Source organism: Sarcophilus harrisii, chromosome 6, assembly GCF_902635505.1.
Source record: "Sarcophilus harrisii chromosome 6, mSarHar1.11, whole genome shotgun sequence".
In the NCBI taxonomy this organism is placed as follows: domain Eukaryota; kingdom Metazoa; phylum Chordata; class Mammalia; order Dasyuromorphia; family Dasyuridae; genus Sarcophilus; species Sarcophilus harrisii.
Genome location: NC_045431.1, coordinates 185223265 through 185237712, shown reverse-complemented (window position 1 = coordinate 185237712; position 14448 = coordinate 185223265). Strand labels below are relative to the sequence as shown.

At 39.0% G+C, this 14448-nt stretch overlaps 1 protein-coding gene across 1 annotated transcript in view; it reads left to right on the top strand.

Annotated features, from left to right (window-relative positions):
• The window catches only part of HGFAC (HGF activator), a 55191-nt gene extending 43111 nt beyond the window's left edge, over window positions 1–12080 (top strand). The window contains exons 10-14 of the mRNA XM_031941928.1: window positions 700–955; window positions 4143–4282; window positions 5725–5865; window positions 6589–6737; window positions 11743–12080. Coding sequence (XP_031797788.1) covers window positions 700–955; window positions 4143–4282; window positions 5725–5865; window positions 6589–6737; window positions 11743–11931 — 875 coding nt within the window. The 3' untranslated portion in view covers window positions 11932–12080. The remainder of the gene's footprint in view (window positions 1–699; window positions 956–4142; window positions 4283–5724; window positions 5866–6588; window positions 6738–11742) is intronic.
• The last annotated feature ends 2368 nt before the right edge of the window (window positions 12081–14448 follow it).

The window sequence follows — 14448 nt, the reverse complement described above, 5'->3', positions numbered from 1 at the left end:
CATTGACTATCCTGTTCCACTTTTCTGGATGCACTCCTGTTTGTCAGTGACATCCAAAAGTATGACTCGGAACTCCCAGTGTGGAGTCGCCAGGGTATACGGTGGCCATACCATCACCTCCTTTATTCTGATACCTATCTTCTATTAATGCAAATGAATGGAAATTAAGTTTTTTGGCTATTATATTACAATGTTACCTCATATTGCCTTTGCAGTCACTAAAATCCCTGCATCTTTTTCACATGGAACCAAAAGATTTAGATCTGGAAAAAGACCTTAGTGATCATTTAGTCCCACCTTTTTATTTTTACAAATAAAGAAACTGAAGTGCAAAAGGAGGGAGCTACGCGGGGCAGCTGGGTGGTGCAGTGGATAGAGCACCAGCCTTGAAGTCAAGAGGACCCGCGTTCAAACACTTACCACTTCCTGGCTGTGTGACCCTGGGCAAGTCACTTAACCCAATTGCCTCAGCAAAAAGAAAAAAAAAAAGGAAGGAGTTATGGACTTAATTTTCAAGCAGAGTCATTCACGGAGCAGGCATTTGGAGCCAGATGGAAGTCCAGTTCCAGAACTCTTTCCACTAAAGCATCTCTTTAAGCACTTTAATCGAGACTCTCTTAAGCATTTCTTGCACAGATGGCGTCCAGGGCCTTTCTCTTTTTAACATTCTGTCAAGCTCTGCCTTTTCTCCTGTCCCAGTGAATAATCCGAGGAGCGGGTCTCGTCCCAACATGGAATTCCTGGCCATCCCCGAGACTTCTCTGCCCAACAGACGAGCCTGTGGAAAGAGACACAAGAAGAGGACATTCTTGAGACCTCGGATTATTGGAGGCTCGTCCTCCTTGCCAGGATCCCACCCGTGGATGGCGGCCATATATATCGGGGAGGTTTTCTGTGCCGGCAGTCTCATTCACTCCTGTTGGGTCGTATCAGCTGCCCACTGTTTTGCCAACAGGTAAGCCCATCCTTTTACCCCGTTGTGTTGGGGAGGGCCAGTTCTTGGGCAAAATGATAAAGAGGTTCAGGTGAAACTTAATGGATCCCTCATGTAGCCTCCTTACCCCTTTTTTTCTCATGTTCTCCTCCTTATCAAATCCTATTCTCTGAAAAGGCTTTAAACTCCCTGATCTTTCACAGCCTGTGTGTTCCTGGGATGGAAGTAGCTCTATCCCTTTGAACGAGGATCTTCTAGCTGTTGATGGAGATTTGGGGAGAAGGGAAATTTTGGGCATCAGGGAGGACTTTCTCAGGATGAGAGCACCTGCAATTCTAACAGGATGCTTATTCTCTACCATGTAAGGATGCTATGTCTTGGGGTAAACCTGAGAAAGAGGTGAGGGCTCTTAGGAAAGGTGGAGAAATCACATCATTGTTGAAAAAGGAGTAGATCTGAATTCAGAGGACTTAAGCTGGCCTCCTAGGTCTGCTAGACTCAGACACTTACTTGCTGTGTGAAACTGGACAGATCACTTAACCTCTATCTTGATTTCCTTAACTGTAAAATGGGGAATTATAATAGAATCTACTTCACATCAAATGAGAGCATATTTATTAAATACTTAGCACAGTCCCTTGCACACAGTAGGTATTTAATAAGTGGTTGTTAACGCTCTCCTTTTCCTAGCTGTTTGAATTTAAGGAAGTGACCTAGTCTCTTTGGACAAACAGAAAAGGTTATGGTAGCTAGAGGAAGGTGCTTTAGTCTGGAACTTTAAAGGGATGGTGAATGAGGACTCAGCATGTCAAGGGACTCCCTCGTCTTAGTTTTCCTTCTGGTTAACAGGAATAATACCTGAATTGCTGAATTCCCTGAATTCTGTAAGGACCATACAAGATAAGAACTTTGGAAAAATTGTTAAAAATATAAAGATTTATATAGAGGCAAAATATGATTGATCATCAGGGCAGCTAAATGGTCCAGTGTCTAGAATGCTGGACCTGGAGTCGAGAAGACTCATCTTCGTGATGAAATCTGGCCTTGGACATTTATTGGATGTGGGATCCTGGGCAAGTCATTTAATTTGGATGTATTTTAGTTCTGGCAGACCCTCCGATGTGGTTATTAATTGCCTTCAAAATAAGGTAGTAGGCTTTCGTGATCTAAAAGATTCCTTATAGCTTTGATATTCATGTGGATATCAGTGTGGTGAAAGAAAGCCTAGAAAGTATAATCCTTAGGAACTGGGGGAAGGGTGAGGGTGGTGGGGGCCTCCTGGTACTCACGTTTTCCCAGGTACCTAGCAAAGGGAAGAAACCACGACCTAGAGTACATCCCAACAAGGACTCTGGAGAATTTGTAATTCTTGGGCATGGCCACATGGTGGCAAAGTCACACTGCCCGCAGTCATAACCTATAGAATTATACTGGGCCCTGGAGTTGGGCAGCGGGCAGAAATCCGGGGAGAGGGCCGGGCTGGAAGCAGCTCCTGTAGGTTTCAGAGAATTGATTGTTAGATTTTCAATGGGACTATTTACATCTTGGAAATCGGCAAATGTTAAAAACAGCGCTAAATTTATTGTTTTGTTGATTGACTTTAGGCTAAAGAAAGTGATAGAGAAAATGTTCCTAATGAAAATTAAACTTAAAAGTGTGTATACTTTTTTCAAAAACTGGTTCTTAAATCAATCTACCAGCATTTCACTGATAGGTTCCATGAAGCAGATGCTTGCACTGTTCATGGTATGATCATGGTGAACTCTCTTCCCTCCAATGAACTAACAGCATTCTACTGGGGAGCCAGGAGTCCTGGGGCCTAGTCCAATGTGGTCTCTAATTGTCTGTCTGCAAAACAAGCTATTTGGTGGTCTAAAGATCTGATATGCAGGCTTACCACTGTCTCAGTACTATCCTGGGGTTTGTTCATTCACTATGGGAACTTTTGAAGGTCCCTTTACTTAACTCTCTGAAACTCAGTTTCCTTAAATGAAAAATGGAACTAATTATACTTTTATCAGCTGTATCACATGATTCACATGAAAAAGCTCTTTACAAGCTTCAAAGTGTTGTTGAAATGTGATCAATCTAATTATTGCTGTTTTCTGTGGGTGAAGAATTTAAAGTTTCTTCTAGCTCTGATAGTTTGTCTGTTACATATTCTAAGATCCCTTCTATCTCTGATATTTTATATTCCAAGACTCTTTTTAGTCCTGATATTCTATGCTTTCATTTAAAAATTATTTACATTTATAATATAATAATTTATATTTTTAGTTTTTACATTGCTTATATTTCTTCTCTCTCTCTCCTCCCCACCCTTTCCAAAGCACTGTTCCTTACAACAAAATTTTTTAAAGAATTAAAAAGAGAAAGGAAAAAATGCTGCAAAAATTTTATGCCACGTTCTACACCTGTGAATGTCTCCTTTTCTTCTGGTCCTTCCTACTTTTACCAAGTTCTCCAGCCTTGACCCCTGGCCAGCCTCCTTCTTTCTCACCAAACTTTCTGCCTCAGCCCTCCTTGATCAGGAAATGGTAGGAGATGACTTTTCATGTTTTTTCGTAAAGGGTCAAGCATTTTGTTTGTAATTTTCCAACATTCAGATTGTTCTTGCTCTTAATCTTGTTGTGGCCACTTTGTATTATGTATATTGCTTGTCTGGTTCTACTTACTTGTTCTGTTCCAGATTCTAAGATCCTTCTCAGCTCTGACATTCAATCCTCTAAGGCTCCATCCAGGTCTGACATTGTATGTAGGTTCTAAGGTTCCATCCATTTCTGAAATTCAATGTTCTGTGTTTCAAGTATCTGGGAATTTTTATTTGAAAATTTTACTGAGCTCTTCATGGGTAGGGCCTTGGGCTTTGGAGAAGGCTAGTGGTGATGAGAATTTACCCATTTTGATTCCCATAGTATCCACTTCCAAATGATTAGGATAAAGGCCGACTTCCCTTTAATTAGGAACACAGCTCTTCTTTGTGATATGTAGATGTACCAGACAAGATAGGACCACTGCCATCAAAATCAGGAGACTTCAGTTCAAATTCTATCTCAGCTTCTTCCTTTTTTTCTTGGTAAAAAATGGATTTGTTAACACCTGCCCTGCCTCCCTTTTACTTCAGAAATTATTGATGGGTATGAAGAAAGACTTGCTAATATAAATAAATGTCACTTATCCATTTTCATGATCATTCTGTGTTTTTCAGCCCACCCAAGTCAATTATCAGAGTTGTCCTGGGCCAGCATTTCTTCAACACATCCACAGATGTGACCCAAACCTTTGAAGTTGAGAAGTACATCCTGTATCCATTATACTCTGTCTTTAGCCCCAGTAATCATGATCTTGGTGAGTGTGTTAAGGCTTCTGCACCAGATGTCAGGCCCACCTTGGGTGTCCAGATCAGGGCTGATCAAGGAGGGCTTTGGGTAGAAAGAAGGAGGCTGGCCAGGGGTCAAAGCAGGAGAACTTGGTAAAGATGTGATCTCTAAGCCCCAAATCTACTTTATGTCCACATCACACTGGGTACCAATCTCTGGCTTCCTTATGTTATTTAACTTTCCTCATGAGTGAGTTTTTAGTCTTCCCAATGGATTGGGTCAAGTCTTTAATGCTCACTCAGCCCCTAAAGCAGGACTGAGCACATAGTCAGGGCTTGATTAACATCTTCAATATTGGGTGAAGGAATTTAATTTAACAAATCCCATCTCATGGAATGTCTAGTCTATGTGGGGAGATAGAATACATTTTCAGAAAATAATACCGAATGCTGAGTGATATGAATCAGCATTATGCTAAGTATTAATAATAGAAAAGAAAAATACGAAACGGTTCCTGATCTCCAGGAACTCATACTATAACCAGGGAAGCCTGAACATAGAAGAAGGCTAAATTCTCGGGACGGGGAGGATGGAAAGGTCTGGAGGTCCTTAAAGGGCAAAGCCTGGGATCTGAGGTAAAGTCTATAGGTCAGACTTAGTTCTGGTTATGGTGGTTGTCATCTTTAGTTCTCGAAGAGGACCAAAAGGACATTACTTTGTTAGAGTTGAGTTACAGTATGTCTGACAGTGGCTAATCAGACCAAATGAGCTCGGAATGCTCTGCCACAGGTCAGACACAAATGGTCCCTATGAACATTTGGGGCAGATTCTCTAATTTTGCACATTTAGTGTTTCCTTTGGGCTAATTCAGTCCTGCTTTGCTCATAGAGCACAGTTCCTTTTCTGATGAGGATCTGGGTGACCCTGTCCCAGTGTCCCATGTAATCCATTCTAAAGTTCTTAAGAAATACCTTGAGAGTGTCCTTAACATTGCTTTTTCTGACCACATTGTGAGCACTTGCCCTGTGTGAGCTCTCTATAAAATAATTATGGTAAATAACACATGAGTGGTACAGCCAACCGAGTTCTGAAGAAGAGGAATAAATTTATGATTGCTTTAACTACTGTAGATAATTTCTCCCCATTCTTGTGGGGCTGTATCATAGAGGAGAGAAGACCTAGACCTAAAAATGAGTTCTACCTCTGCTTCTTACTAACTGTATGAAGTTGGTCCTCGTGCTTAACTCTCTGAGTCTCAGTTTACTCATCTGTAAAACAGGGTGATTTTGATGGCTTTTAAAGTGCCATTCAAATCTCTAAAGGTTATAATTCTAGACCCACACCATTATTTTTCCTTCAAGTCCCAGAAATTGTTTTTTGACCTTTTAACTTTAATGGACAGTCCCAATGGATAGAAATACTCTCGCCTCTGTGATGGTCAATCTGATTCCCTTCTCTAATTCCCTGCAGTTCTGGTCAGGCTGAAGAAGAAGGGTGACCGCTGTGCTGTAAAGTCCCAGTTTGTCCAGCCCATCTGCCTCCCGGAGAACGGCATCACCTTTCCTGATAATCACAAGTGCCAGATTGCAGGATGGGGACACATGTATGAGAGTGAGTCTCCTGATGACATCTGGGGGCCCCTGCCCAGACCCATCAAACCAGAGTATGTTTTCCTCTGAGCTTGGGTCTTTCTCTTGGATTGTCTTCGGTATTTTCCACACTGTGCAACTATCGCAACTAGGGATGTAGGTAGGAACTGAGGAAGCCTCAAAGTAGTTATGAAATCTTATAACCGGAGAAGGGAAATAGCCAATTACTCTAGTACCTTTGTCAATAAAATCCCCAAATTGGCTCATGAGAAGTCAGACATGGCTAAAATGATTGAGTGATGGCAACAACAAGTGCTAATAAATGTAAGGGGAGAGAGTATGTCTCTTCCTTTCTATCCATATCATTGGCCGGCGGGGCCATAACTCAGCATCCTGACCATCAGTTATAGGTTCCATTGATAGCCGTGGTGTGGCTGTCAGGCTTGATGTTGATTGACAATAATACCAGCCAGTGGGGCAGAAGGAAGGGATGCTAGCGATCACTTCATCTGAGTCCTGCCCTGCCCATAGATTAAACATAAGTAAAAAGTCCCCCGTGACTCTCCAAGAAGATCAGAGAAGGTAGATGGGCTTTGCTGAAATCCTCAGATGACTGCTAAGCATTTTCCTTTCTGAGGGGTACGTAAGCAAGGAGGCTTCCAGCCAGGGCTCCTCACGGGGCGGTGGCCCTCGATGTTTCAGGGTTGTCCCAGTCCTGACTTTTCCCTTGGTCTCTCCTTAAAAGATGTCACAGGTTACGCCACGTACTTACGAGAAGCACTGCTTCCTCTCCTGCCCGATCACAAATGCAGCAGCCCAGAGGTCTATGGCGCAGATATCACCCCCAACATGTTTTGTGCTGGTTACTTTGACTGCAAATCAGATGCTTGCCAGGTAAGGCTTGGGGAGGGTAATTCTACATTTATTTTGTTTCGGCCAAAGGAATGAGAGGGAGTGTGGCATAGTGCACTAAGCTGTGGTTTGTGATGTGGGGTCTTGTCACTGAATGTGGGAACTGTGAAATTATGACTTGTATTCAGCAAATGTTTGATTTTTATGCCTATTTTATAAACCTACATACTCAAGGTTGTGTAACAGTTTTTCAAGCAAAAAGCAACGTGAGTGTAAAAAGTTGAAGAAGCCCTGGATAGTGGAAAGAGAACTGAATTGGTAGCCGGGGTCTTGAAAATGAATTCTGACTCTTCAATTCATTAGCCAGATGACTGTGGGCAAGTCATTTTACCCTATTTAGATCTTAGTGTTGTTTGGGTCATTTTTTAATCACATCTGATTCTTTGTGATTCCATTTGTGATTTTCTTGTCAAAGATACTGGGGCAGTTTGCCATTTCCTTCTTCAGTACATTTTACAAATAAGGAAACTGAGGCAAATAGGGTTAAGATACCAGAAGGTTTTTTTTTTTAACTTTTATTTTTAAAATAAAGCTTTTTATTTTTCCAAATTCATGCAAAGGTAATTTTCAACATTCACCTTTGCAAAATCTTATGTTCCAAATTTTGCTTTGTTTCCCATCTTCTAGAGAGCAAGTGATCCAATATAGGTTAAACACAGGGCACATTTCTTAGATTCTCTGTGCCTTAGACTTTCCTCATCTGAAAGAGGGTGCTCTGGAAGGTTCTTTCCAGATTTAAATTCTACCATCTCACATCTGCTATCCCCCCCTTCTCATACACCTCATCGATTGAATAGCTCCCACTCTTGCCATCCCCTTTTCTCCACATCAGCTACTCTCTGAATCCCAGCTTCATTCTAAATCATCTCTGTGATTAGAAACATATCAAAATCAATGAAATTTCTTTCTTCTGTATCTCTCTCCTCTCTGAATGACTCTTTCTTTGGGGCTCCACCATCAGAAACCCAAGCTTACCCTCCATTTTTCCCCATCAAAAGTTACTGGTCCTCAAAACCCCCCCAGTATTTCCTGGAACACTAGCTAATCTGATCACCTGGGATTCTAAAATGAAATAATAGCCTGTGAAGTGCTTAATGAATGCAAAGAGTTTGGGGGAGAATTATGTGAGAAACATACTTCTCCTGGTTTAAGAGACCATTGTATCACTCCACAGCTATGTGACTTAGAGCTCTTGGTGCCTCCATTTTTGATTCTTGTTTTATTTGTTTTCCTTAATGGTATTTTATTTTTCCACATACATGTAGAGATAGTTTTCAACATTCATTTTTATGAGATTCTGAGTTCCAAATTTTTCTCCTTTCCATTCCCTCTCCCTCCCCCAAAGAGTAAGCAATCTGGTATAGTTTATATGTGTACAATCATTTTCAACATGTTTTTGTATTGGTCATGTTTTGAAAGAAAAATCAGACTAAAAGGGAAAAAATGAGAAAGAAAAAACAAAAAAAAAGTGAAAATAGTATGAAAATAGACTGCATTCAGTCTCCATAGTTCTCCCTCTAGATGTGAATGGCATTTTCTATCTCAAGTCTCCTGGAATTGTCTTGGATCATTGTATTTCCAAGAAGAGCTGTCTATCACAGTTGATCATCACACAATTTTGCTGTTACTGTGTACAGTGTTCTTTTGGTTCTGCTTACTTCACTCAGCACAAAAGAATGATGATTATCCATATAAATGTTGGGAGATGGGACTATCTAGTTAAGAGATCAGTTAAAAATCCTGTTTTCATAGAATATGGAGTTTGCAAAGGGGAATGTTAAGAAATGAGTGGATAGTAAGTATGAAAGGCAGAACCTTGGATGTTATTACAAAGACATTATTAGGGATTAATAAAGACTTTTTAAGCAGGGGAAGGGACATCATCATGAATGCTTTAGGAAGGTAATTTTGGTTACTATATGGAGGATAGATTGGGGAGAGTAGGAATTGGAAGTAGGGAGTCTATTGCCATCGTCTAGGCAAGAGGTGACAATTATTTGAATAAGCAGAAAGGATGTGAGGGATGTTGGAAAAGATCAATTTATAGGATGTGACAATGGATGGGATATAGTGGGGATGAAAGAGAGAGAGAGATCAAAGATGGCTCTAAGATTACAAGTCTATGTACCTGGAAGGATGGTGGCAACCTCAAGGGAAATAGTAATGTTTGGGGAAGGAATAGGGGAGGGGAAGGGGAAGGGGAAGACAATGGGTTCCATTTTGGAAATATTGAATTAGAGAAGTGCATGATACATCTAGAAAGAGAAATCCACAGATTAACTGTCTTTGTCCAAAAAGGACTGAACTAAGACAGAACTGATGTTAGAAGACAGAATATCATACCTAGAAAGGACCTTAAAATATGAAACATGGAATATAGAAATATATGAATATGGAAAAATATGAAATATGGAAAAATATGGAAAGGACCTCTAACTCTAGTCTAAATCTCAGCTGTGGTTCATATAGTGAGTGGCGGGGCTGGGATTCAGAATTATGCTTCTTACCTCCCAGACCACTGGGATTCCCACCCCCACAGTGCCTCTCTATTATTCAAAGATATTTATCCAATTCTGAATCTGTTGTCATGAGCCTCCAGGGAGATGAATTTTAAAGAAAGAAGGTTGGATTCAATTATGGACCATTATAATGCATAATAAAGCAAGATTTTGAGCTCCACTTCAGCCTTCCCAGTTCCATTAAGCAGGAAACTAACCTAATCCCCCCATCTCGTGACTTGGAGCTGCCGGATAGTCCATCACTCCCCCTCCTCCCCCAGTAGCACCTGTTTTAGATTTGGCCCATTAAGTTCCAAACAGTGAATGTCGTGTTTACTGAGTGTTCTAGAATCCTGGGCCTTCTCCATTCTCGGGGCCTGCCGGGATCACAGGACCATTCTGAAAGCATGATGTCATGGTGCTTTCTTCCTGCCTTCCCCTGGGGATGAGGGGTTGTGAGAAAGGGACACTTCATATCTTAGAATGTCTAGGCTGAGTAGGACCCCAGAGGTCCTATAATCCAACTTGGCAGCTAGGTGATGCAGAGGGACAGAACACTAGGCTCAGGAAGCTCCTAGTTCAAATCCAGCCTAAGGTACCCACTATTTATATGAGTCTGGGAAAGTTCCTTAACTTCTCTCTGCCTCAGTTTTCTTCTGTAAAACGGGAATCATCATAGTCTTATCTCCCAGGGGCAGCTAAGTCTAAGCATAGTGGATAGAGTGATTGATTTGGAGTGTGGAAGAATCATCCTCCTGAATTCCAGTCTGTTCTCAAGTCACTTAATCCTTTTTGCCTCCATTTCCTCATCTGTAAAATGAACTGGAAAAATAATTGGCAAACCAAATGGGGTCATTAAGACTAAAAAAATGACTGAATAAGAAGAAAAAAACAACCATCCAGTGTTTTATGAAAAGCAAATGAGCTAATATTCACAAAGCGTTTATTGCAATGCTTAATAAATCTTTCTTTCCTTCTGACTCATTTTATAGATGAGGAAATTGAGGCTCAGAAAGACATAGTGACAACCATGATCACATCTTAAATTAATGTAAAACTAGAAACCAGGTTTCCCAACTCTTATTCCAGGACTTCATGCTCTCCCCTTCTGCCTCTCTAAGGATTAGTCACTTATTAATTTTGGTTCCGACTCACTAGGCTATGTCAATATTTCTGGTCAGAATTTGGAACAATAGAGGTCAGGGGTTTTATTTGGCCATTAAAGAAGAATAACATTTTCATGGCTTCTTGCTTCATGAATATGAAACATAATTGAAACAGGTCTGCAAACTTTTCACAGACTGTATACTTAGCAGATAAATATCTCTTATTATAAGTATATCTGAATTGAATGACAATATCATGGAATCATTGAATTCAGAGGCATCTAGGAGTTTTTCTAGCACAATTTCTCTCCAAATTATCAATCCTGTCTGAAACATTTCTGAGCAGTCATTATCTAGCATTTGCTTGAATACCTCCAATAATGAGCCACTCACTACCTCAAGAGGCAAGCCATTTGATTTTTGATGTGTAGTAAGATGCAGTATTGTGTAGCAGAAAAAAATGAATATGAATTCAGCAAACCTCAATCCAAGTCCAGGCTCTGACACTCACTAGCTATGTTACCATGGAGCAAATGACTTAATCCCTTTGTCTCCCAATTTCATCATCTTATTATTATATTAATATTCATTTTGTGAACAATGAGGCCCTGTGTAAATATAAGCTGTTATTACATTACGAAGAAAATTTTTTAAGTTGAAATTTCTCTTCTATGGAAATGAGCAAAGGAAAGAATTGTGTACATCATCTATTGTTCATCATCATCCACTGTATCATTCAGTGGAAGTTGAAATTCCACTATAAGCACTTCATCCCTTTGGGTTAAATAGATTCATTTTTTGAAATACAATTTTTCCTTAAATGAGGAAGTCTATGAAATCAGTTTATAAATAATTTTAAATAAGTTTATTAAGCTATTTCATGCATCTTATAATTATGGAGGGAGAAATTTATATAAATATATATATACACATAAATATGTGTTTGTATATGTTTTTATATATATATATATATATATATATATTTAGATTTATAAAGCACATCTGGGTTCCAATGAGTGCAAATAATAAATCCCTTGAAATGGTTATATTATTTGAGTTTATATTGCCTTTTTTTCCCAACAGACTAGAAGCATAATTATAAATTCAAATAACAAATTTGAATATATGAGACTATTTCAGAGGATTCGTTCTTCACATTAATCAGAACCTAGCTGTATTTACTTTTATCTTGGCTGGGAATTCAGGAAAGAGTGAGATTGTAGTGCTTAACATTATCAATGACAGAGTAAGAACCAGAACTCAGAACACTTGACTGCCTATCTAGAGTTATGCTTATTTTTCCCATCTTTGCCAACTTTCTATATGAAATGTAATCATTCCTTGGAGTTAAAATGATTTACTCTTGATCTCTAACCAACACAGGGTGACTCAGGTGGACCTCTAGCCTGTGAAAAGAATGGGGTTTCTTACCTTTATGGGATCATCAGTTGGGGTGATGGTTGTGGCAGATTCAACAAGCCGGGTGTTTATACGCGAGTGACCAACTACGTGGATTGGATCAATGACAAGATACGGCCTCCCAAGAAAGTAACCACTGCCTCTGAAGCCTGAGGTAAGCCATGAAGGATCTGCCTGGCCCGGGTTTGCCTCTGGACATCACTGGATGTGTTCATTATCACAAGTGTGTGTTTGCATTGAACCATGCTGGCCCTCTGGAAGAATACTTTGCCATGACAACAATAAAGCATTTTTGAAAGTTACAGTGTCTGCAAAAGTAAATCATAAGAGAGGTTAACAGACTTTTTCACCCAATGGCCTATGGCTTATAGCCCCTTAGTGCACCCACCCTAAGAGATATATAAAGATATATTTAATATATTATATACACATATAATGCTCACATATATACAAATAAATGTATATTTATAATAAATACAAATAAATTCAAAACCAAAAAATATACAATAAATAAATAATTAAATTTGTGCTTTATATATAAATATATAATATGCACCACATATTATCCTATACACACATAAAATACACATATGTATATATATTATATATACATGCATATAAACAAGTATATAAAATCATAGCTTCTTATAAAGATCATCTTGTCTAACCCATACCTGAACGGAAATCCCTTTTTCAACATCACTACTAAGTAGGAATCCAGGATCTCCCAGAACATATCTGGGGAGGGAAGAATTCATTGTCTACCACGGCAGTTTCTTTTTTCCAGCATCCAGCAATGATTGCTAATTTCTTTTTCCTTACAGTGAGCTTAAGTAGTATTTCTGAAACTTTCACCTATTGGTCTTAGTTCTGACTTCTAAGACAAAGGAGAATAATTTGGACCCAGTATGTTGTAGTGGAAAGACCACTATTGAATAGGGGCCTTTACTCTATCACTTATTAGCTAGATTTATTGTGGAAAAAGTTTGTTGTAAAAACTTAAAATAAAATCATGTTCTCATGGCACAGCTAGGTGGTTCAGTGAAGAGAGCATCAAACCTGGAGTCAGAAAAACTTGCGTTCAAATCTGATCTCAGACATGTACTTGCTGTGTGACCCTGGGCAAACCACCTGAACAACAACATGTAAATATGAATGATTATTATTCTGCTTCTTATGTACAGAAATAAACCAAACTCAGCTTTTTTGAGGCATTGTTCAAAAATTTTAAAAATAATATTTTCTCCTATTTACATGTAAAAGCAATTTTTAACATTTGCTTAAAAATTTTGAGTTACATATTCCATCCCTCTCTTCCTCCCTACCTCATCCCTGAGGCAGTAAACATTTCTGTTGTGATAAACCAAAATCATCTTACAGAATCTATCCACAGCCTCCTTTGAAGCTTTCTATAGGAAAGGAGATCTCACAATTGGAGGATTTGACTCAGAAACTATTATCATTAGTAATGATGATGATCGTTAATATTTTTATAGTATTATGTGCCAAGTTCTGGGCTAAATGCTTTGCAATTATTAACTCATTAAATAACCACTTCTCTCATGATTCTTTCTTCAGTTATTTAATAAATATCTAATAATTCCCAAGTATATGCCTGGTGCTCTGTTAGATGCTACTGGGGATGTAGAAAAATAGTATTATCTTATGAGTAATAGGACTTAAATCCCTTCTAAAATTTCAGCCGCCCTCTCCCGCTCAGGCTTACGGTTTTCTGTTGCTCAGTCTTTGACTCAGGTTCAGCTCAGGGTACCAGTGACATGAAATTGTTTTTTTCCAACAGTGGTTTAAAGATGAGACAAATTATAGGAACATAGAAAGGACCATAGAGAATAGATTAGTCTAAAACTCTCACTTTACAGAGAAGGAAACTTGAGGAAATGGTGAGAAAGAGAAAAAACTTATTTAATGTCACACAGTAAGTTTGTGGCTAAACCAGGGCTCATTTGATTGTACTGTGATAACAGCTTCAGTAAGCTCCCCCCACTCACACCCTCTTTCCCTCCCCCAGAGAAGATGAAGAAAGAGCTTGTTTTCTTAGAAAATTGTATTGACACTTATCTGTAAAAGAAACATGAAGAGAATTATTGAGAAAACACTTGGTATCTGGAGTTATGATACTGAATGGTAAGACTGTAGAAATGAGAATTAATGAATAACAGTGATGGCCGTGAGAAACACAGCTAAAACAATGTAAATAATTATCTATTATTATTATTTATTACATTGTTAATAAGTTGTATAATCAGTAACTTTGTTGTTTTTTTTAAACCCAGGGTTGTTATTTTTTCCCCCTCTATTGATATTGAAGCAACTGCTTATAAGAAAAAGAGGTTTTCCTGAATTTACTAAATAAATAATATTAACAATCCAAAGTGGAGGCTTGGAGCTAATTAACTAATTGTTGGATGAGAGAGAAAGGTTATAATTGTAGCAATGAATAAATAAATGTTTAAACATATCTCTAGCTGACTTTAGAATTTGGGATTGATGATAAGGAATAGTAGTCTGAGGCAGTGCAGGCTACATGTGAGAGTAGTTAACTCTGCTACAATAGAATCCTGGAGTCCAGAGTGGTGATGACCATTAGTCATCACCTGGTCCAGCCCTATCACAAAAGGGAAATAATTTGCCCAGTGTCGAACGTATGTG